Source organism: Odocoileus virginianus, chromosome 9 (assembly GCF_023699985.2).
Source record: "Odocoileus virginianus isolate 20LAN1187 ecotype Illinois chromosome 9, Ovbor_1.2, whole genome shotgun sequence".
In the NCBI taxonomy this organism is placed as follows: Eukaryota; Metazoa; Chordata; class Mammalia; order Artiodactyla; family Cervidae; genus Odocoileus; species Odocoileus virginianus.
Window position 1 is genome coordinate 59,505,903 of NC_069682.1, and position 24,095 is coordinate 59,529,997.

Below are 24,095 nucleotides of genomic sequence, written 5' to 3' on the forward strand. Positions count from 1 at the left end.
CTAGGGCATGTGTGGATGGCGCACACGCACAGTCTGAGCAACAGTGAGGGGGGAGTGTGGAGGCACACAAGAGACTCAGACAGGGCTGACATGGTTTTTTTAAAAAAACTAGAAGAGGCAAGAAAAGTGAATTAGGAAGGCAGGAGGATGGAATGTGCTTGGGACAGGGTCAGGAAAGATAAAAATAAAAGGTGTTTTCAAATATTTTAGACACTCTTGAGAGTCCCTTGGACTGCAAGGAGATCAAACCAGTCAATCCTAAAGGAAATCAACCCTGAATATTCATTGGAAGGACTGATGCTGAAGCTCCAATTCTTTGGCCACCTGATACAAAGAGCCAACTCACTGGAAAAGACCCTGATGCCAGGAAAGATTGAGGGCAGGAGAAGAGGGCTGCAGAGGGTGAGAAGGTTGGATGGCATCACTGACTCAATGGACATGAGTTTGAGCAAACTCCGAGAGATAGTGAAGGACAGGGAAGGCTGGTGTGCTGCAGTCCATGGGGTCACAAAGAGTTGGACACAACTCAGAGACAGAACAACAACAATACAATATGCAAACATTTCTGGAGTGCCGGTTCTATGCCAAGCCTGTGCTGAGTGCGGAACACTGATGACTCAGATAGTCTCTGTCCTCAGGGAGCTCGCAGTAGACAATGACAGAGTATGGGAGGACAGGACGATGGAAGTACTCAGAACCCATCAGGAGAAGATGACACCTGAGTTTTGAACAATGAGTAGGTGAGGCCTGGTAGTCCAAGGGAACAGCAGTTGCACAGGCAGGAGGGCGAGGGGAAGAATGGTGTGCTGGGGGTGGAGGGATAAGGACTGTAATTAGCTCAACATGGCAAAAACAGAGTTGGAAGGAGTGGCTGGAAGAGAGTGCAAAAGGGACTTTTGTGAATGTCAGTAACATCCTGTTTCTTAATGTGCTGGTTACTCATCATCTTGTGAAAATTCATTAAACTGTACACTAATGACCTGTGCTCTTTTCTGTATATATGTTGTACTTCAACAAAAAGTTATAATCTAAGAAGTCTCAGCAAGGGACTTCCATGGTGGTCCAGTGCTTAAGACCGTGCTTCCAATGCAAGGGGCGGGAGTTCAATCCCTAGTCCGAGAACTAAGACCCCACATGTCACGCAGTGTGGCCAAAAATAGTCTCAGCAGGCAAGTAGGTAGGGGTCAAATCAAGAAAGGCTTAGCTTGCACAATCATTCAAGAACATGTCTACAAGCCTGGGCATGGTATCTCAAATAATAACTAAGTGGCAGCCTCATTTGGGCAAGAGCTAGGGCATCCTGCTCGTCTAACCAGGAGAAACTATACCAAGAAGACTGAATTTTACCAAAAAAAAAAAAAAGATATATAATTGCTACCATTTATCTGCTAGAATGGCCCAGATACTCAGACACTGGGTTTTCTGTACCAGCTCTAGCCTTTGGCCTTATTGTAAGAATATTAAAGTAAATTAGTCAACTGTATATGTGCACTGGCTACAGGAAATTTCATTATCTAGCCAATCGAGCTTTGACTATGTTTTCCAAGCCTCTATTTGTTTCAGCGTGAAGGCCAAAACAAGCCTTGGCAAGACCTGGGCTAACACTCTGCCTCCAGGGACTGTACTTTGAAGGGATCTGGGCCTGAGTAGGGGGCAGAGCTATAGGACAATGCAGGAATGTCAATGAGGTGGGGCTGTGGAGACTGGTTCGATGTGGAATTCAAGGAGAATGAGCAGAGACTGGGACACAGACAGTGACCTGTACTAGAATAGGCAGTGGGACAGACAGGAATGTGGTCAAAAGGACTGAGGTCCCACAGGACACTCAGAAGAGGAAGTTGCACTAGGGCCTGAACAGCAAGCAAGACGACTGGGCAGGAGGAGGGGCTGGGGCCTGGCCCAGTGTTCCAGCCTCCTCACCCAGTATTCTTTCAACAGTGCAGGCTTTCTCAGAGTGGTCCATGCGTATCAGTGATGGTGACGACGATAATTCACTGAGCATATACTCTGTTCCAGCCTCGACTATAAGCACTTTAAACCTATTAAGTCATTTAGTCCTTCCAATAATTCCATGAAGTGGGTACTATTTCTACCCCGATTTTACAGATAAATCAACTGAAGGACAGAGATGTTATTTGCCAAGGGTTCCCAAACTGGTGAACAGTAACAGAATATCAACCAAGACAGTCGCATTCCAGAGCCCCTAGTCTTTAACTGCGTCACTATGCTACCTTCTTGACCTCAGTCCATGACTGTATCATTAACACCACAACAAACAGAGCAACTATTTGACTGGGTTTTTGTTTCTTGTTTATTCCTCCACTAATCCATGAGGTTGATCTTATCTGTGTGATCAAACTGAAGCTCTAGAGGCTGTGTGATCTGCCTGAGGCCTCAGCACTGGTAACTAAAACAAACAGGTTTCGAAGTTGGGTTGATCTGACAAAATCCCAAGCTGGTTCATCCTAGGGTCCTTGGGCCTGTGAAAAGGTTACCCAGAGGAACCACATATGGAAGTGACAGGTTCATCAGGGCTCGGGATCACCACTCTGCCATGTTCTTCCAGGGCTTCAGGAAGAGAACCTCTCATTTTAACCTTCTCCCAAGTCCTTTCCAGAAGACTCAGGGAGACCTTGTCTATCCTGAGAGGTCTTTTAAATAGGAAGATAATAAGAGTAACAATCAGCACCACCATTTACTGAGCATCCAGTACCTGCCCCTACACTACACTGTTTCACATTACCATCTCATTCATTCTTTATGTTCCCTTTATGCAGTAGAGATTGTTTCAGTTCCCACGTTATAGACAAGGAAACTGAGGCCCCAAACAGTTAAGTCACTTGCTTAAGGTGATATTATCAGGAAGGGCTGGAGCTACAATTAGCCACCAGGTCTGTCTCGACTGAAAAAAAATGCACAACCTAAAAAGTTGAGATTTATGTTTTATTTGGTGGACAAGACTGAGGACTGAAGCTTGAGACAAACCATCTCAGATAGCTCTCAGAGACTGCTTTCAAAGAAGTAAGGGAAGACCCAGGATATATAGCAGCTTTTTTTTGTTTGTTTTAAACTTTATTTTGTATTGGGGTCTAGCTGATTAACAATGTTGTGACAGTTTCAGGTGAACAGTGAAGGGACTCAGCCACGCATATACATGTACCCTATAGTAGTTTTTAAAACAAAGACCAGGTAATTTGAACATCAAAAGTCTACTGTTAATGAAAGAAAACTAGATATCTCAAGTTAAGGAATTTAGCACTTTTCTTTAAAAAAGCAGATGCAAGAGTTTTACTGAAATCATTCCTTTGATATGCACCTCAGCTACCTGGGTGGACACATTCTCATCTTGAGCCTCCTCAGGGTGCAGTGTCTGGGGGTAAGGGGGGAAAAGGGGGAGGGTGGCTGCAGCACTGACCACTAAATGGGGTCATCCTGTTTCTAGCCTGAGTTCCTTCCAGGTTCACCTTCAGGGCAGCTGTAATGTGATGGCTTGAGGGCTGCAACACCCTTTATTTACTGATATTGAAGGCAACATTTTTTCGTTAACATCTATCTGACATCAGAAGAGCCTGAGCTCTTACTCTGGACTACCTCTGGTAGTACTGATCTTTCTTTTCCCTTGGGAAGCAAGTGCTGTCATCCAGGCCTCTTTTGGTGGAATAAGGACAGTTGGGAGGGTCCTTAGTCGGCAGACCTCAAGAATGTCCAGTCTGGAGCATCTCACTGTTGACAAACACCCACAGTGAACAGGCAGGATACCTATTAACATCTGTTTGTTTTCCTTGTGAAAACCTAATGAAGACAACTTCAGAGGGATGGAGTATTTTAACTAGCTCACTGATACGCAGAGTACTCCTTCACCAAAGCTCCAACCTCTGAATTGAAACCAAAATCGCTTCACTAAACTAACATCAACTCTGCCTACAGACCTGAGATTCTAGGCCAACACCCCCACAAGGACATCACAATACATTGGCCTGGACCTTGTCCTGGCCTGTGGCTCTTGGCGTGTCCCAGACAACCCTGGACCGACACACAGGAAGTAAACGGAGAACAAGGAGAAGGACTCAAGGGGACAAAGCAAATGAGGCCACTCCCTTCTGGGGGACAGCTGCTCCATCAAAGTCTGGGAAGAGAGGTACTAAGTTAACTTCCATGGTCCCTTATCAATTAAGTTAATTTATTTTAAAGTATGTGCTCATTGAAGAAGCTTTGGAAAAAAACAGATATGAGGAAGAAACAAAAATTACTCATGAATTTACTCTACTAGAAACAAGTATTACTCTTTTGGAATCTATTTTCTATTTGTGCTGTTGTTTTCACATAGTTGAGATTATATTTTATTAAAATATATAATTTTGTACTCAGTTGTAAAAAATAAATGTACTCTCACTTAATTTAGAATTATTATTAAATATCATGTGCATGGGTAAATTGTATTTCCTTTAATTACATGGACAAACTTATGTTTTACTCAGTCATTCCTCTATTTTGAAGTAGTTTCCAATTTTTCTATTATAAACAATCCTTAATTAATGACTTTGTATCATAAAGCCTGGTCTGTATTTCTGCATTATTTTAGAATTAGGTTATCAAAACTAAAATTCATAAAAGTACAAACATTTTACTGGCAAATTGCTTTCCAAGAGGGTTGTACTAATTTATAAGTCAACTTGCAATGTGGGAAAATGCCAATTTGACAGCACTTTGCCAGCACTGAGAATTATCTTCTAAAATCTTTGCCGATTTGAAGGGAATAAAAAAGCCACTTCTCTCTGTGTTTTCAATTTGCTTTGCTATATTAGTTATCTAATAACTAATATCTGAGGTTATTGATATTTCTCCCTGCAATCTTGATTCCAGCTTGTGCTTCATCCACCCCCACATGATATACTCAGCACAGAAGTTAAAAAAGCAGGGTGACAATATACACCCTTGGAACCAGTCTGTTGTTCCATGTCCAGTCCTAACTGTTGCTTCTTGACCTGCATACAGATCTCCCAGGAGGCAGGTCAGGTGGGCTGGTATTCCCATCTCTTGAAGAATTTTCCAGTTTGTTGTGATCCACACAGTCAAAGGCTTTGGAATAGTCAATAAAGCAGAAGTAGATGTTTTTCTGGAACTCTCTTTTTTGATGATCCAACGGATGTTGGCAATTTGATCTCTGGTTCCTCTGCCTTTTCTAAATCCAGCTTGAACATCTGTAAGTTCATGGTTCACATATTATTGAAGCCTGGCTTGGAGGATTTTGAGCATTACTTTGCTAGAGTGTGAGATGAGTGCAGTTGTGCGATAGTTTGAACATTCTTTGGCATTGCCGTTCTTTGGGATTGGAATGAAAACTGACCTCTTCCAGTCCTGTGGCTACTGCTGAGTTTTCCAAATTTGCTGGCATATTGAGTGCAGCACTTTCACAGCATCATCTTTGAGGATTTGAAATAGCTCAACTGGAATTCCATCACCTCTACTAGCTTTGTTCACAGTGATGCTTGCTAAGGCCCACTTGACTTCACATTCCAGGAAGTCTGACTCTAGGTAAGTGATCACACCATTGTGGTTATCTGGGTCATGATCTTTTTTGTATAGTTCTGTGTAGTCTTGCCACCTCTTCTTAATATCTTCTGCTTCTGTTAGGTCCTTACCATTTCTGTCCTTTATTGTGTCCATCTTTGCATGAAATATTCCCTTGGTATCTCTAATTTTTTGAAGAGAGCTCTGGTCTTTCCCATTCTATTGTTTATCTCTCTGTCTTTGCCTTGATCACTGAGGAAGGCTTTCTTATCTTTCCTTGCTATTCTTTGGAACTCTGCATTCAAATGGGTATATCTTTCCTTTTCTCCTTTGCTTTTAGCCTCTTTTCTCAGCTATTTGTAAGGCCTCCTCAGACAACCATTTTGCCTTTTTGCACTTCTTTTCCTTGTGGATGGTCCTGATCCCTGCCTCCTGTACAAGGTCACTAACCTCCGTTCACAGTTCTTCAGGCACTCTATCAGATATAATCCCTTGAATCTACTTGTCATTTCCACTGTATAATCGTTAAGGGATTTGATTTAGGTCATACCTGAATGGTCCAGTGGTTTTCCCAATTTTCTTCAATTTAAGTCTGAATATGGCAATAAGGAGTTCATGATCTGAGCCACAGTCAGCTCCCAGTCTTGTTTTGCTGACTGTATAGAGCTTCTCCATCTTTGGCTGCAAAGAATATAATCAATCTGATTTTGGTATTGACCATCTGGTGATGTCCATGTATAAAGTCTTCTCTTGTGTTTGTGGAAGAAGGTGTTTGCTATGACCAGTGCATTTTCTTGGCAAAACTCTGTTAGCCTTTGCCCTGGTTCATTCTGTACTCCAAGGCCAAATTTGCCTGTTACTCCAGGTGTTTCTTGACTTCCTATCTTTGCATTACAGTTCCCTATAATGAAAAGGACATCTTTTTTGGGTATTACTTCTAGAAGGTCTTGTAGGTGTTCATAGAACCATTCAACTTCAGCTTCTTCAGCATTACTGGCTGGGGCATAGACTTGAATTACTGTGATATTGAACAGTATCACAATATCACTGCAGATGGTGAATGCAGCCATGAAATTAAAAGACGCTGGCATCTTGGGAGAAAAGCTATGATCAACCTAGACAGTATATTAAAAAGCAGAAACATTACTTTGCCAACAGAGGTCTGTCTAGTCAAAGCTATGGTTTTTCCAGTAGTCGTGTACGGATGTGAGAGTTGGACCATAAAGAAAGCTGAGCGCCGAAGAACTGATGCTTTTGAACTGTGGTGTTGGAGAAGACTCTTGAAAGTCCCTTGGACTGCAAGGAGAACCAACCAGTCCATCCTAAAGGAAATCAGTCCTGAATATTCATTGGAAGGACTGATGCTGAAGTGGAAGCTCCAATACTTTGGCCACCTGATGCAAAGGACTGACTCACTGGAAAAAGACCCTGATGCTGGGAAGGACTGAAGGTGGGAGGAGAAGGGGATGACAGAGAATGAGATGGTTGCATGGCATCACTGACTCAATGGATATGATTTTGAGTAAGCTTTGGGAGTTGGTGATGGACAGGGAAGCCTGGTGTGCTGCAGTCCATGGGATCACAAAGAGTCGGACATGACTGAGTGAACTGAACTTAACTGACTAGTTATCTATGGAGTTGAGTATTTCTTCATCATTTTAGTCATTTATATCCCTTCTTTTGTGAATTCTCCCAACTGTTTTCATCTTTAATGAATTATTCTGTCATTAATTTCATTAAATATCTAATTATGTGGTACAAATGTGAAATGTAGAAGAGTTGCAAATTTTATAACTGAACTAACTTTGTATATACTATTAATAGAGATTACTAATATACCCTAAGAGTTAGAGTAGTTCGGAGACCTAACTAAAATAGAATTCTGGAAATATTTTAACAGATTAGAAATGTTACTTGTGACAGTCTCTATTTATAGCCGCCAACAATGGAAAATAACTTAGGTGTCCAGCAAAAGGGAAGGCCTGGGACCCCATGACAAGTACACCTGAGGAATGGAAGAGAAGGTGGGGTAGGATGGGATGATAAAAACTTTTACTTCTCATTTCATATGTTTGAACTTCTTTTATTTTTACCAAGTACTTTAACTACTCCTAAAACTTAAAAAAATTAAATTTAGATTTAAAGAAACTAATAAATATGTGACCAATGTCATACATGATTCATATGAGACAAATAATAAAAGTAAAACAAAATTGTGCATACAATATCACAAAAAAGTTTATAAAATTCACTTGACAGAAATATGAAGTGACATAATAAAAATTTTTTTCTGTGGAATCAAAAACAGTGTGGCTGTCAAAGAGTTATATATAACTTTTTAATATGATTTTTCCCCCTCAAACAAAATCTTTTCATTGACCTACGAAGTCTTATGAAAGATGTTCTTCAAATGATATACTTTACATTTTTGTGTGAGGCTCCTATTGTACACACCTCAGAGGGCATGTCTTCTAGCTTTGTGCTTGACTATTTTATTATTTTTTTTTAATGTTTTGGGCATACTGTGTGGCATGTGAGATCTTATTTCCCTGACCAGGTATAGAACTTTCACCCCCTGCATGAGAAGTGAGAAGTCTTAAGCACTGGATTGCCAGGGAAATTCCTCAGCTATTTTAAAGGTGACATTTCCAAAGGCCAGTTCAATCCCTTCTGCCAGGTGGCAGCAAATAGTTCTTACTGGACAAATAGTTCTTAATGGACAGCAAATAGTTCTTAATGGACAGCAAATAGTTCTTAATGGACACCAGGCACCTTGATAAATGAATCTACCTGAGATAGACACTTTGGAAACAGGAACTAAGGTAGGAGGTATTCACAGACAGCAAAGAGTCATTTCAAGTAATCTGACAGTAAGTTAAACTAAACAACCTACAGACAGACCACCACAACCACTCCAAGAGAAGCAATGTCTTAAAAAAGACCCAAGTCCCTTCTATCTGCTACCCTAGACAAGGTAAGTAAACTCTAAGTAAAAGGCTCTATGTGTAACTTGTGAGTCTTTGTTCCCTAAGTGTGTAAACTATTCAATAATAATGTAGGGAAACAAGGGTTCTCATACACTTCTTATAGCAGTATAAGTTGGTAAAACTCTTGAAGGCAATTTAGTGATAAATTTCAGAAATCCTAAAGAAGGCATATAGCCTGTGACACAACACTTCTATTTCTAGGACTCTATTTCTGTGTAAGAAAATAATTGAACATGGGTGTGAAAATTACTGTTAGAAATTACATAACAGAATTAACTGTATGGCAATTCCCTGGTGCACTTTCACTGCTGGGGGCAGGGTTTGATCCCTGGTTGGGGAACTATGCCTGGTGATGAAGCCAAAAAAAATTTAAAAATAAAAAAAAGAAGGAAAATTAACTGTAATACTATTTAAACAGCTGAAAACTGAAAACTATTAACTAGATATTTAATAGTAGAAGTTGGTTAAAGAATTTCTGTTTATTGGTCAATACAATGGAACAGTAAGTAGCCATGAAAAATGACAGACTAAATGTTTATCGACATTTGCAGCAGGCTGTATTTTTGGTGCCAATTCTTTACCCCTCCCTATGTCCAGGCTCTTTGCCATATAACTTTGCAGTGAGCTCCCACTGTGGATGGGGAAGTATCTACCCCTGACCTCAGACATATGTTACATTTGCATCATGTGATACAACCAGAAACTTCAAAAGCTCATGCCTCACAGTTGTGTCTCTGCCATCAGTATGAGAAGAATATACTTAAATTAGTCCCCTGGTCCATGAGGATGACAGACATGCGGAGAAGAGCCCAGCCTAGATTAGCCGACTACAGCCAGCTGTTGATGCATGAATGAGCCCCGATGAAACCAACAGACTGTCTAGCCACATCCAACCTAGATGAGTTGACACCTAGCTGACTTACAGACGTACGAGTGAAGTAAATGTGTACTGTTGTTTTAAGCCGCTGAGTTTTGTTTTGTTTTTTTAAGCCGCTGAGTTTTGGAGTGCTTTGTCAAATAACATTTTTGAGGCAACAGTTAACTGATATATTTAAAAGTCTAAAAGGAAAATGGGGTGAAAATCTGGAAATATATACCTCTAATGCTAATCAACAGAGGATGAGATGGCTGGATGGCATCACCGACTCAATGGACATGAGTTTGAGCAAACTCTGTGAGACAGTGAAGGACAAGGAAGCCTGGCGAGCTGCGGTCCATGGGGTCGCAAAGAGTCGGACAAGACTTAGGGACTGCCCAACAACAACAAATCACATGTGTATCATTTTTCCCTCCAAAAACCTCACTGAAATGACAATAAAGCACTAAAAATTGTCTTAAATCACAAAAAATAGGAGAAGAGGTTATAGTAAAATAAATTTTAATACAATAGTGGAAACATTAAAAGCAGGAAGAGGAGGGGACTTCCCTGGTGGTCCAGTGGTTAGGAATCTGCCTTGCAATGCAGGAGATTTGGGTTCCATCCTGGTCAGGGACCTAAGATCCCACATGTGGCAGAGCAAGTAAGCCTGTGGGCCAGAACTACTGAGCCTGCATGCTTCTGAGCCCTCGCACCACAACTAGAGAACCTGGTGTGGCAACAAAAGAGCCCACATGAAGCAAAAAATATCCCACATGCCTCAACTAAAACCTGATGCAGTCAAACAAATATTTTAAAAAATAAATAAAACAATATTAAGATGCATTAACAAAAACTATTTTTTTAAAAGGAAGAGGAAGAGGAATAAATGAGCAATATGGAAGAGAAAACAACTTAATGGCCTGCAGAGGGAAATAACAATAAAAATCAGGCCAACTCACCCCATACCACTTCTGAGAAATCCAGCACCTTGAAGGTATCAGATACTATGGAAGGTGGGATAAGTTACAGAGATGAAAATCAAACTGAAAGGTTTTGTACAGACCAGCTAGAACCCCAGGTCTCATCTCAACTATGTGCAACCAGTCAGTTGACTACCTCTACACACCCTCATCCTTCATTTTACTCCACCCCCAGAGATTATAGTTCTGGAGAAAATTAATTAAAGAGGCACAGGTCGAGGGATATTAAACACAGTAAAAAGCTAAAGAGAAGTGTGGACTGAAGAGTAGTAATGAGATTACATAGAAATATAAGTCAGAAAGAGAAAACCAAATACTGTCTATTAACACATACATATAGAATTTAGAAAAATGGTACTGATGAACCTATTTCACAAGGCAGGAATAACATGGAGAACAGACTTACGCACACAGCAGGGGAAGGAGAGGGTGGGACAAACTGAGAGAGTAGCACTGACATATATGCAGTACCATGGGTAAAACAGATAGCTAGTGGGAAGCTTCTGTATGACACAGGGAGCTCAGCTTCGTGCTCTGTGATGACCTCGAGGGGTGGGTAGGAGGGAGGCTCAAGAGGGAGGGGATATATGCATACTTATAGCTAATTCATCCCTCGAGTATGAAACGGCAACCCACTCTAGTATTCTCGCTGGCGTATCCCAAGGACAGAGGAGCCTGGCTGGCTACAGTCCATGGGGCTGCAAAGAGTTGGACATGACTGAGTGACTGAGCACACACATAGCTGATACATGTTATTGTACAGTAGAAACAACACTGTAAAGCAATTATCCTTCAATTTAAAAAAAATCCATGTATTCCAACCAGCCACCTCCTCTGCAACTGCTCTCGCAGTTGATCACATGAAGCCCCTACCCCACTGCAACGCCAACCCTGTTACCCTTATGCAGGGAACTGGAAGATTCCTCTGTGGAAAAACTAAATATATTCAGAGGAAAAGAAAACGATGAAAAAGAAAATGATGACATTTAGGGATCCTCCCAACAAAAAAAGTCAGCAAGCTGTCTGACCTTGCTACAATGAGAATGATCCATCAACAAATCTTGCCCATGTACACAGTCTCAAATCAACAAGTTAGTACAATATCCTTAAATAATAAGCAGACAGCTAAGGATCACTATAAATAAGAGAAAATCTCCCCACATGAAAGATAGAGCTCAAGATAAATAGAAAAAAAAATAGGCAGCCATGGGTGGGGGGAAAGGGGGAGTCCAGGAAGACAAAGGGATCATGCTTAGAACAAACGGAAACTAAAAACAAAAACAAAACCAAGAAAACTCAGCTTAGAGAGAACACTGTGTGACAAAATAAGAATGATGCCTCAGAGAAACAACTGGAGACCAACAAAGAACTTAAAAGTATAAAATAAAAATTAAAAATTCCATGTAAGAGTCAAAAGATAAAAACAAGGAAGTATTCCAGAGAAAGAGGAAGGAAAAATGATAGGAAAAATCAACAGAAAATAAAACATGTAAATTAGATCAAAGCAGGGGGCCTGGATTTGATCCCTGGTCAGGAACTAAGATCCCACATGCTGTAAGACCTCACACACCACAACTGAAGAGTTCACACGCTGCAACGAAGATGGATGACCCTGCATGCTACAACTAACTAAATAAATAAAAACAATTTAAAAAAAACCCACAAACAATAGATTCTCAATGTAGAGGAAGCAGTCTTCTTTCAGAAGAAGATGCCATCTAGACTTTCACAGCTAGACATGAGAAGTCAATGCCTGGCTTCAAAGGACAAGCTGATTCTCTTGTGTGGGGCTAATTTTTTTTTAATCAATAAACTATGTTTAAATTAAGCTATGTACATTGTTTTAGATATAATGTTATTGCATACTTAACAGAATATAGTATAATATAGACATAACTTTTATAGGTACTAGGAAACCAAAAAATTCCTGACTCACTTGATTGCAATATTTGCTTTATTGCTGTGATCTGGAACCAAACCCACAATATCTCTGAGGCATGTCTGTATTATTAGGCACTTGAAAGATCTAGCAGAGCAACTGGGGGAAAAAACTGTGATTGGTACAAAAGGATTAAGCACAGCAAAAACAGGCAAAAACTCTGCAATTAAAAAAAAATAAAAAGGTTGTATAAGACAGAAAAAATAACCATAGTTACTACTTTTCCCAGTAGTGAATAACACCTATACTCTCATAAAATATAGGTACTAACTACTAATTTAATCAAAGCTGTGAGGGACTTCCCTGGTAGTCCAGTGGTTAAGATTCCACTTTTCCACTGCAGGGAGCGCCATAAAAGAAACAGGTATCAAAGAGCTATCTCCCATAATGAGACTCAACAACAGATAATGTCTAAAATTCATAATTCATCAAACAGCAACACTAGGTCTTATTTACAAACATGGAAATAGATACTAGCAAAAAAAAATTAGCTCCTTCAAAGACCTTGAACTAGGGGTGGGAAGAAGGATGCAGAGTGCCGCTGTTCTCGTTGTAAGCCTTTTAGAATTTGTTTTTGTTCAAACTATGCTAACAGTGACTCTCTGAGTGGTAGAATCAGGATGTTTTAATTTTTCTCTTGGCTTATCTTAAATTTCTATAATAATATTATACTACTTGTGTAGTTTTCAAAAATCTTTTTAAATGCTGTTTTTTGCTTTTAATCCACAGCATAAGTGTTACAAAAAACCCTGCACAAATCAGGAACTAAGGTTTGTTCTTTCCTTTGGGGCCTTACCTTTCATTGTGGCCAAAATGAAGAAAGCAATGAGGGTGTTGTTGATGGCGCAGGTAGACTTGGCAACACAAGACAAGATCGTGTAGGGATTTAAAAGATAGCTGGAGAAAAACACACATATCTGACATTAGTAATCCTGGTCAAAGGACCAGGGAGTCCTGGCCACCACAGACAGAAAGTTCTTGAGGTTTACTAAAAGCATACTTAAGGGAAGGCAACATCTTAGAAATGAGTTCTCCTAAGTAAAAGAGGATGGAGTGGGGTTGTGGCCAGTGAATAAAAGGCACTGAACATTTACTGCTTATTCTTTGCTATGTTATATGGTAAAACCATCATATTTCATCATCACAGAGATTCTAGAAAACAGCAATAACATTATTCCCATTTTGCAGATGAGAAAACCAAAACTCAGTAGTTAAGTAACAAGCTTAAGGTTTTACAAGCTAACAAATACATTCAAAATCAGATCTTTCCAGCTCTAAAGCCTACATTTTCTATTACTTCAGGCTTCCAAAATTATAAAAATTCTACTAATTCCCACAGAGCCATATATTTTAGGAATGGCTACAGCTGTCTCTGAAAAACAGGAAACTACTTTTTCCTCAATCAGGTTCCTAAACTGTAATACAGGTTACCCCCATTCAAGAGGTGAGAGTGGCTTAAGTTTAGTTCTCTTGGCAGTCAAGCTACATCCACCAAGCCAGACCCAAAGGACAAAATAACTGTCTGCTGAATTCAACAATAGGAGAAGAGGAGAGTTGCACACAAGCCAGTGGCCACTGAACTGCACAGGACAGCTTGAACTTCCACTGGCAAGGAACTAATCTGAAACAGTCTTTTCCTGAGGCGGGAAGGAATGAACTGAAAAAAATGAATTTGTAACAATGAACAGGGAAATCTTAACACAGACATAACTGTATTTTTGTTTATTTTTATCCTGTTTCCACAAAAGATCTGAAGTAGCTCAAATGAGAACAGATGATAAAAAGTGAGAGCAAAATTAAAATAAAAATAAAGAATTAAGACCAGGGAAAACATAAATAAAAGGAAAAAGCCAAGATCAGGGAAAGAAGAACAAATAGGTCTTCTACAGCATTGTAATAATCAGCTTTAAATCTGGCTCTGAGGAGTTTCCTGGCAGACACAGTGAAAAGGGAGAACAGTTACATAATTCTGATTATCAGATAGGAAGAAACATGCCAGTGTCTCAGGAAGAGATTATAATTGTTATTCACAAATAAAGACCTTAAATCCAATACCTCTCAGAGCTGTAAGATTATCAGTTCTAAAGCCAACAGCCCAGAAATTGTTAATTTTTTCTAGCAATTATAGATAGACTTGTTACACAACCTTTAAAGAAATGACTGCTGCTATTATAAAACCACCCCCTGAGTCCATAAGGCATTCATAATGCTGCCAAACCTCTGTTTCTATTAGGTAGTTCCCACCAATATTTCTGAAATACATAGATATGAACTGATACCTCATATGTGCTTGGTGGGAGGGGGGAAAATGCCATTTCTAAATAGCAGGTGATGCTCAAGAAGCAGCTACACAACCACCTATCTGGAATACTGAATAGGAGAGTCACTCACAAGGCAGAGGGCTGAATAAACTGTCCTCATAAGACCCCTTCTAAATCTGACATTCTAAGGTCATGTCTTTCCATGAGGAAACTGGTCTGCCTTGTTTACTGTGTATCCTTAGGAACAAGTACATTATTAACATTTACTATCAGTTGACTGAATGATTATTCCCATTTGCTATCTCAGCAACATAAACAGGAATAACCTGAAAGAATTAGAGGTTACAGGCAGCACTGGTACACCTAGAGAATTCTTTCACAGAACCTCCGTTCAGTAAGCTCTACTCTTCCATGCTCATCACCCAGCTGGGATGGGTCTGTTTGGCACTTCAGTTCAGTTTTCTGAACTACAAATGGGGCAGTAAATTCTACATGAGACATAGGAGTTGCTTGGAATAACAGCTGCATGAAGGCCAGAATTTTGTCCAATCCATATATTACAACTGAAAAATTTTCTGTTGTTATTGTTTTTAGAAATACTGGTTACATGGAGGCTGGAACCCAGATCAGCATCGAGTGAAAAAGCATCTGTGAAGGGTTGATTGTGCGTGTGCCTGTGTGAGGCTTTGTCCCAACAGAGACAGAATGGCTCTGTCTCTTTTCCTGGCCAGAACCCCAGCTGTGCAACAGAACTATAGCAAACACTTGATGACTAAGACTCCAAATCTCCAAAAATACAACAAACAACATGAGAAAGTCTCATCAGATTTTCCTTGCATTTGCTGGCACTGAGCCCTGTTTGGTCAGAGGATACTTACAACATGGCCACTTTCAGAGGGATGTAACGCATTTCCATAGGGGTTCGGATGAGTTCAGCCACATCGGGGGCATACTGGTCTAGTTCGAGGAGGAGTTTCTGTTTTTTAAACTGAAAAGAAAAAAAAAAAAGAAAGGACAAAACATGAAACAAGTAGTAACTTCCCACTGATTTTAGATTGAAGACAAAAGTCCTTCCATGGCCCACGAGGCTTGCCTGGCCTGGCCCTACTTCTCCAGGCTCAGCTCACACCCACTCCCCACACCTCTCACTTTCTGGGTTCAAGCACCATGAACATGCCACCCTTCTCCTGTTCCCAGGCCTCTGTATTTAGCTGGAACAACCTCTTCTCTTTTCCCAGTTAACTGCCATACAGTCTTTGAGCTCCCAGTTAAATCATCACTTCCTCAGGAAGGCACACTCTCCACCGCCCTAACCGTAAAAATCTCATAACAGTGTTTGCGGCTAGAACTTTACTTATTTATGTGACTGACTAACATCTTTCTCCTTCAGTGACTGTAAGTTCCATGAAGGCAGGGACCATGTTTATTTGCCAATACCTGGCACAGTGAGCAAACAATAACTATTGAATGGCTAACTGAATGAATGGCAAGTCAATTTTTAGTCATTTTCTTTTTTTTTTTTTTAAGTTCTACCACTTTATTGCTACCAACCCATCTCCCTCCACCCTCGTGCACACATGCTCAGTCATGTAACCCCATGGACTGCAGCCTGCCAGGCTCCTCTGTCCATGGACTTTTCCAGGCAAGAATACTGGAGTGGGTTGCCATTTCCTTCTCCAATTTTTAGTAATTTTCAAAAGATATCATTAGTCACCCAAGGATTTCAAAGTTTCATCAAAGTGAAATGTTTTCATGCAAAGTGGAATGACCCCTCTGAATGTCATGGTGTCCTGGGTTTTCTTCTGTGCTCTCCTATTTGAAGTTGTTTTTATCTTTAGGCTGGCATTAGTGCTCTTTGATTTTCATTGCAGCATGCGAACTCTTAGTTGTGGTATGTGGGAACTAGGTCCCCAACCAGGGACTGAACTCACGCCCCCTGCATTGTGAGCTCAGCGTCTTAGCCACTGGACCACCAGCAAAGTCCTGTGAAGTTTTTGACTTCCACAGAGGAAGTGGGAAATGACCATGATGAAGAGAAGGAGAAGGGTTGGGTGTGGCTGGGCAGCTGGATAGTTAAGAGGCAATGAGATGGAGCTGGAAAGCTCTTGCCTTCCCTTGTGTGTGTCCCAACAAGTTCATGGGTGTGTTCTAGAATGAAAAAAAGTTAGGCAACCCTACTAGCAAACGTGGGTCAAACTACAGGTAGAAAAAGCCTCTGAGGGACTTCCTTGGTGGTCCAGTGGCTAAGATTCCGAGCTCCCAATGCAGAGGACCCGAGTTCGATCCCTGGTCAGGGAACGAGATCCCACATGCCACAACTAAGACCTGGTGCAGGCAAATAAGTAAATAAATATTAAAAAGAAAAAGAAAAAAGCCTTTGAACCCCAAATGGGTACCTCTGCTGATTTAAGGATCTTAGTATAAAATCAATTCTGTAGCCTTTTATAAAACAGTAATTCAGAGAAGCCAAAGTAGTGTGTGATTAAAGATTTAAGGATGAAAACACAGATGGCAACAGAATATATACTGCATTACACTATTTACATAAAGTTAAAAGCATGCAAAATAATACTATATTCTATTTAGGGATATTTACAAATGCAGAAAAAGTTAGGGCCATGTGTGGAAATGATAAACACCAAAATCAGAACAGTGGTAACTGGTGAGAAGGGGAATAAGGTGATGAAAGTATCAGAGAGTCAACTACATGTGAAACATTTTACATTTTAAGCTGAAATAGGTTCAGAGTACATACTATTTTTTACATGTTTTTTCATGTATTGTATATTTAAATTTTAAAATTAAAAAAATAATAATTAAAAATTTAAAAAATTAAATTAAAAAAAAATTTAAAGAGCCATCTTTCAGTTCAAAAGAAAATCTCAGGATCATCACAGGAACATAGGTAGCCCCAGATTTCCTGCACAGGTTTAAGCTGAGGCTTAATCAGAAAACCTGAACAAACTTCAAAAGCCTCCCTTTGATCATCTCTGGGAGTCCAAGTTAAGTGGTGGGAATTATCATCAGTAGGATTTATGCTGCCATTCACAGCTGGGATTATTTAATGGAAAGGGCAAAATATAAACTAAGGTGCTTTTATCAGAGAAGGTGACTGGCTCAGCAAACAAAGCATTTCATGAAGACAGCTGCAGCAGGGGTGGAAGGACGGAGGCCCCACTAGCTGGGGTTCTGGAGTTCAACTGCAAAAAGAAGGCCACCTGGAGGGCAAGAGAGCCACAAAGACAGACTGTTAAAAGGAAACAGGGAGTTCACCCAGGAGCAGCCGGAGAGACAGGTGGGAATGCAGGCCCACTCCCCAGGCTGGAAGCCAGCCAGCAGGACAGTTAAAGAGAGGAGGCAGTTCAACAGGGATGTGGAGGCCCCAGGCAAAGGTGACAAGTGCCAAAAAGGAAAGAATACTTCCGTGTAACCCCAACCTTCCAAAATACTTTAAAACAGAAAGATTTTACGCAAGGAGGGTCTCCACTGGAGAAGGGTAGTCAGGTCACCAGTCCCCAGACACTCTGCTGGCTCTCTTTTCGTCTCCCCAGTCTCACCAGCACAGCTGCCATTATGCCTGGCCTCAGAGGCTCAATACTGACTCAGAGCCCTGATGCACAGACAAAATTTCTTTAAAACATCCCCATGCATCCCAGTTACAGACAGAAGAGTGGCTAAGAATATGAGGAAAACTAAACACACAAGAAAATATTAGAAGTATAAAAATAAATGGGGTTAAGGAGTACAATTTAAAATCCAAAGATAAGTATCAATATATTTCTAGATATATTGAACAGCCACAACAATGAGATATACAGCTATCACAGGAAAGATTAAAAGTGACCTAAAAATTAATTACCTGGATGTGTTACCTTAGTAATCATGAATCAGCTTTTCTATATATTTCAGCAGAATTAAATATTCTGAATTTTAATATAAATAAAAATTATATTTTTCTGAATTAATATTTTTCAGGGTGGAGTTTTCCTTCCCTTTTACCCACTACTCCATGCAGCCATTTCCTCGTCCCTTGGAAAATTGGTTTTTTCAAGGACATAATTCCCTTATTCCAAATAAAGAGATTTTTCTAATCACTGAAGCTGTGTCTACACACTTTTGCATCCCCAAAACCTAGGGTGGAAGGGAGGGAATGAATTGTCCACCCCCACTATATTTTCAACTGCTAGCCTCAACACCTTTCAAATTCAGGAACCTACCCACCAAATTCACAACCATCTAAGCATATCAGAGGATGGAGGTTTTTATCACTCCCTATCAAACCACCTGAAGTTTTCTAACATAAATTCTGAATTCCAAATGAGCACAATCTCAGCAGAGGACAGACTAGACCAACTTTGTTTTTGTCAAGCGAGGCAGATGTAAAATGTCATGTGAACCAACTGGTCACAATCAATCAACACCCATATTTCACATGCTGAAGCTGGAGATGGGGGTGGGGATGCAGTCTTCCCTCTCTGCACCCTAGTTTTCCAGGATGCATTAGGGTGCACATGGGCTTCCCTGGTGGCTCAGACGTTAAAGAATCTGCCTGCAAGGCAGGCGATCTGGGTTCGAGCCCTGAGTCAGGAAGAGCCCCTGGAGAAGGGAATGGCTACCACTCTAGAGGAACCTGGTGGGTTACGGTCCGCGGGGTGGCAAAGAGTTGGACCCAACTGAGCGACTAACACTCCTACTACTACAGCTTCATTACCAAGGATAAAAAGGCTCAAATTCCAGCAAGACTAGAATACCATCAGACCATACGATATGGGCCCATTCTGACAAAGTGGGAAAGATTTGGAATCAACAGTAGTATGTTAGTATCATCAAAATCTGTCATTTATTCAATAGGATGAGTTAAATTTTGACACACTACAAATGAAGACTTATTCTGACCAAGAAACCTAGTGTTCTAGTAGGCTGAAATCTGAGGATGTAGAAACAAAACTATTCCAAATTTTTAAATCAGTCTTGGTGATACCAGATAGCACACTCTGTCTTGGTGTGCTAAAAACCACAGTATTGACAATAACTCATTTAATTTCTCTCTCCCTCTTTAAATCACACAAAGAAAAAAAAAATCTATATGTTTCCATATAAAGTCAGAAATAACTAAGAACTGAATTAAAATTATTGGCCCTCTAAATTAAAAGTATCTCTTTTACTGACACTAAAGCCTGACTTTGTTAGGAAACTCACTGAAATTTAGTTTCATTATTTCCCCATAAGCTTCTCCTCCCATTAAAAATTGTTTTAATTGGAGTATATGACGATTGATCAGGGAAAAAAAAGGAATACATATGATGCTAGCATCTCTAATCAGCTTTCATTAAAACACATTTCAGTATTTTAATGAAACTGGTTGATTTATTAAAGAACACAAATGAACATCTGTTTCATCTAAGAACACAGATATGGTTGATTGTGTTCTTAGGTGAAAGCTACCAACCCTCCCTTAGATATTCACATATATCCCATATATATACAAACACACACACACACTGGTGAGTATAGACATGGATCTATTTTCTATTTTTTCCTCCAGTGTTTTACACTAAAAGCTTTCAAACTATAGAAAAGTTGAAAGAACAATAAAATACCTAGAACTGTTAACACTTCCACATTTTATCTCTACACACACAGACAAAAACACACACCAGATGCATTTTTTTCCAAAACCATTTTAAATTAAGTCACAGATATCATGGCCCTTCACCCCTAAATATTTTAGCATGTAACTTCAAAGAACAAAGATTGGAGTTTACATACACAATCTATCTTGGGAGAAGAAAATAACTACTGCTATTTTATCTCTGAATTCCTCTGCTTAGAAATCTCATGCTCAGTTATTTCACCACTGGCCTTCCAGGGAATCCTGTTAAAGCACTCTGTGTGTGTGCTGTTGTGTCCGACTCTTTGAGACCTCATGGAGTATAGTCCTCCAGGCTTCTCTGCCCATGGAATTTTCCAGGCAAGAATACTGGAGTGGGCTGCTATTTCCTCCTCCAAAGGATCTTCCCAAGTCTTTGGGAATGACAACCTGAGTCTCCTGCATTGGCAGGTGAATTCTTTACCACTAAGCCACCTGGGAAGCCCTAAAGCACTCTACATTAGTCCCCAAATTTTTTCTGCTCTCTTCCAGCTTTCTTGAAATATAATTGACACATAACATTATATAAACTTAAGGTATACATGATGGTATAAGCTTAAGGCTATACATACATATTGCAAAATGATTATTACAATAAGGTTAGTTAACACGTCCATCACCTTACATTAATTATGTGTGTGGGTGGGGGGAATGAAAGTACACTTAAAGTCTATTCTCTTAGCAACTTTCAACTAATAATATGATATTGTTAACTAAAGTTACTATGCTGCATAGTAGACCTCTGGAACATAATTATCTTGTATCTGGAAATTTGTAGCCTTTGACCAACATCTCTACATTTCCCCCATCCCCAGCCCCTGGCAACCATCAATATGCTCTATCCTACGAATTCGACTTTTTTAGATTCCACATATAAATGACATTGCACAGTATTTGTCTTTCTCTGATTTATTTTACTTAGCAAAATGTCCTCAAGGTTCATCCACATTGTCACAAATGTTCCATCAGTTTAAGATGTATATTCCCTAGAATGTATTTCTTAATTCTTTATGGGGGGAATCAAGGACTCCTTGAGTGCTGGTAACGAATAGGGACTTTCTTCTTGGAAAAAAAGGCATAGCACACACACACACACAGTTTTTCACATTTCAAGGATGTCTGTAGACCCATTAAACCTGATAATGGACTCCAAATAAGAAATTTTAGTTTAGATATTTTAGATATTTTTAAAATATTTAAGATATTTTAGTTTAGATATTTTAAAAATCTCTCTAAGGTCTTAAATTCCAGAATTCAACAAGTTTATGTTATTGATGACCAGTGCACAGAAATGCAAACAGCTAAATCTGATTCTATTGCTTGATAACAGAAGTGAAATGAACCATAAACAGACAATACCAATGGGATGCAGCCTTCACTCACTACAGTCTAAATCCTCTCAGTGGCTCGCAGCCAATCAATGAGGACTGCAGCCAATTTTTAAAATAACTACATGAATAGTACACACAGTTAGTCTGTTAACTCTCTCAGAACCTAGGAAAATGAGAATGAACCCAATACACAATTCCCTGGGCTATTACATATGGCTCTTAACAGGTATTTAATACATGTCAAATTTTCCAATTAAGATTATTCTCTGCAGAGTAACAGAAACTATATTGAGAATCCACTTTTACCTTGGACAGGCATAAGACAGTGAGTTAAAAGCTATATTCATCTCCCTTTAGAAAGAAAACCTGGTGAAAGCAATGGAGGATTTTTAAGGGTCTTAATTAATGTAACAGCAATTCAACTCCATTTGCTCCAGAAAGTCTGAACTTGGATAGGTAAGTAAATATTAAGCCACAAAGATTAAGCTGACCTTTCTGTAAGTAATTAGTAAAGCCGTCTCGTTGGTTTGGGTTTGGCCATTCCAGAGATGGTTGAACAAGCCAGAAGCTTCACTCCCACTTCTTAGGATTTTAAGGCAGTTGATCTTTCAGTATATGACCTTTGTCCCACCCACTGACTACTCACCACAACTTTATTGAAGTCCTGGATTGCAAAATACAGAGCAATGGCAGTGAGTGCATCAGTGATCTGTCAGAAGAAAGAGAAATGAGGAAATGAACCTACTAAGTGTAGGAGTAATGGAATGCCACCAGAATCGGTAGTTTTTGGATGGCAGTAGACTATCTAGTACTGAATTCTTATTATCAGGAAGAAAGTCAACCCTCACTTTGACCACAAAGATAAAGCCTTTTCAGGGAGATCTGAACCAGAAAACTCTGAGGATTAGGACCCACTGAGGCTTACATCAGTTTGGCGTCCCATATCTGTTCTGTAACTGCAAGGTATTTCAGCTTTCTATAAAAGGAAAATAATACCCATTGCTTTGCAGGGCTGACCCAGGTCAAGTGCTTAGCACACAGTATGTCCTCAATAAGCCACAGCCATTATAATTATAAAAGAAGACCTCAGTGGACCTCTTACTTGACCCAGATTTTCAACTCTAGATCAGGCAAGTGTTTCAAACCACTGCACTCAAAACACAGCCCCATTGTCTTAATTTTAAGGTTCTCGCCCTGAAAGTCTCATCTGGCCTATGTCCTCTTCACAGAATCCCTTGGCAGAATGCTTATGAAATTCAGGATGCCCTCTCCACTGGCGCCACAATTAAAGATAATCATAGAATCTTGAAGCTAGAAATTCAAGACTACAAAGTCCAGAAATGAAATTTTTAAAGTAGAATGAATTAGAACTGGGCAGATGTCAGAGACAACTCCTCACACATCCATTATACTATCACAGTCTTGTGAATTCACATTTAAAATAGCTTTTTGCTTTTATGTTCTGAGAAATTTCTGAGCTCCTGAAATAGACTTTTTTTTTTTCCTTAAAAACAAGAGGATAAAGGATTTTAAAAACACATACATATTGATTTTATGTATAAGGTTACTTACCATAAATACCAATTCAGCATAGTCAATCAGAAAATGAAAGAGGTATATTATTAATGGAGTCTGCAGGAGAAAAACAAACAAATTAAATCTTACTATTGCCAGTTTCCAGAGTAGGGTATAGGAAAGAGGCTATTCTGTCAAGAAAAATCTCTTCTTTGAATAATGTTCTATGCTAGTTTGCCAACATACATATAAGGGAGAATTATTTAGTATCACTTGAATCATCTTGTGCCACTGGAACTGACTATCTGCTGAATTGACTAAAGAGAATAAACAAAATCCAGTATGTTTTAAATAGGCTTCCCTAGTGGCTCTGATGGTAAAGAATCTCCCTGCAATGCACGAGACCCAGTTCTATCTCTAGGTGGGGAAGATCCCCTGGAGAAGGGAAAGGCTACCCACTCCAGTATTCTTGCCTGAGGAATTCCAAAGACAGAGGAGCCTGGTGGGCTACAGTCCATGGTTGCAGAGTCGGACATGACTGAGCAACAAATAATATGTGTTAAATACCTGTTGAAAAACTGTTCACACAGTAAAGGTATGAGACAAATTTTAGTTTTAAGACATACTATATAACAGCCAAGGGACACTCTAAAACAGAGCAGGATTACTGAACTCATACAGTAAGATGGAAAATGCTTTCCCTTCTTCTGTTCTCTGAGATGTTCTATGTGATTAGTGTCATTCCCTCTTCAAACAGTTGGAAAAATAAACCACCGTATCAATCTGGGTTTTCTTTGAGAGATTTTAAATTACAGATTCAATTTCTTTCACAGATAAAATGCTATTCAGATTTTCTTTTCTTTTCTTTGCCAATTTAAGTAAGTTGTGGTTTTCTAAGAATTTGTCCATTTCATATAAATTTTCAACTTTTCTGGCATAAAGTTGTTCATAATATTCTGTTAGTGCCTATAGTGCTCTGCCCTTTTTCATTTACAATATTGGTAACTGGCACCTTTTTTTATCTTAACAAATTTTGCCAGAGATTTCTTAATTTTATTAGTC

The 24,095-nt window shown here is 39.6% G+C and overlaps 1 protein-coding gene across 2 annotated transcripts in view; it reads right to left on the reverse strand.

The window, feature by feature from the left end:
• The window catches only part of PIGU (phosphatidylinositol glycan anchor biosynthesis class U), a 92,283-nt gene that overhangs the window by 56,399 nt on the left and 11,789 nt on the right, over nt 1-24,095 (reverse strand). For both annotated transcript variants that reach the window (XM_070472554.1, XM_020889147.2), the window contains exons 3-6: nt 23,091-23,150; nt 22,165-22,227; nt 15,416-15,525; nt 13,073-13,173 (exon numbers count right to left, since the gene is read on the reverse strand). In XM_070472554.1, the coding sequence (XP_070328655.1) occupies nt 13,073-13,173; nt 15,416-15,525; nt 22,165-22,227; nt 23,091-23,150 (334 nt within the window). The remainder of the gene's footprint in view (nt 1-13,072; nt 13,174-15,415; nt 15,526-22,164; nt 22,228-23,090; nt 23,151-24,095) is intronic.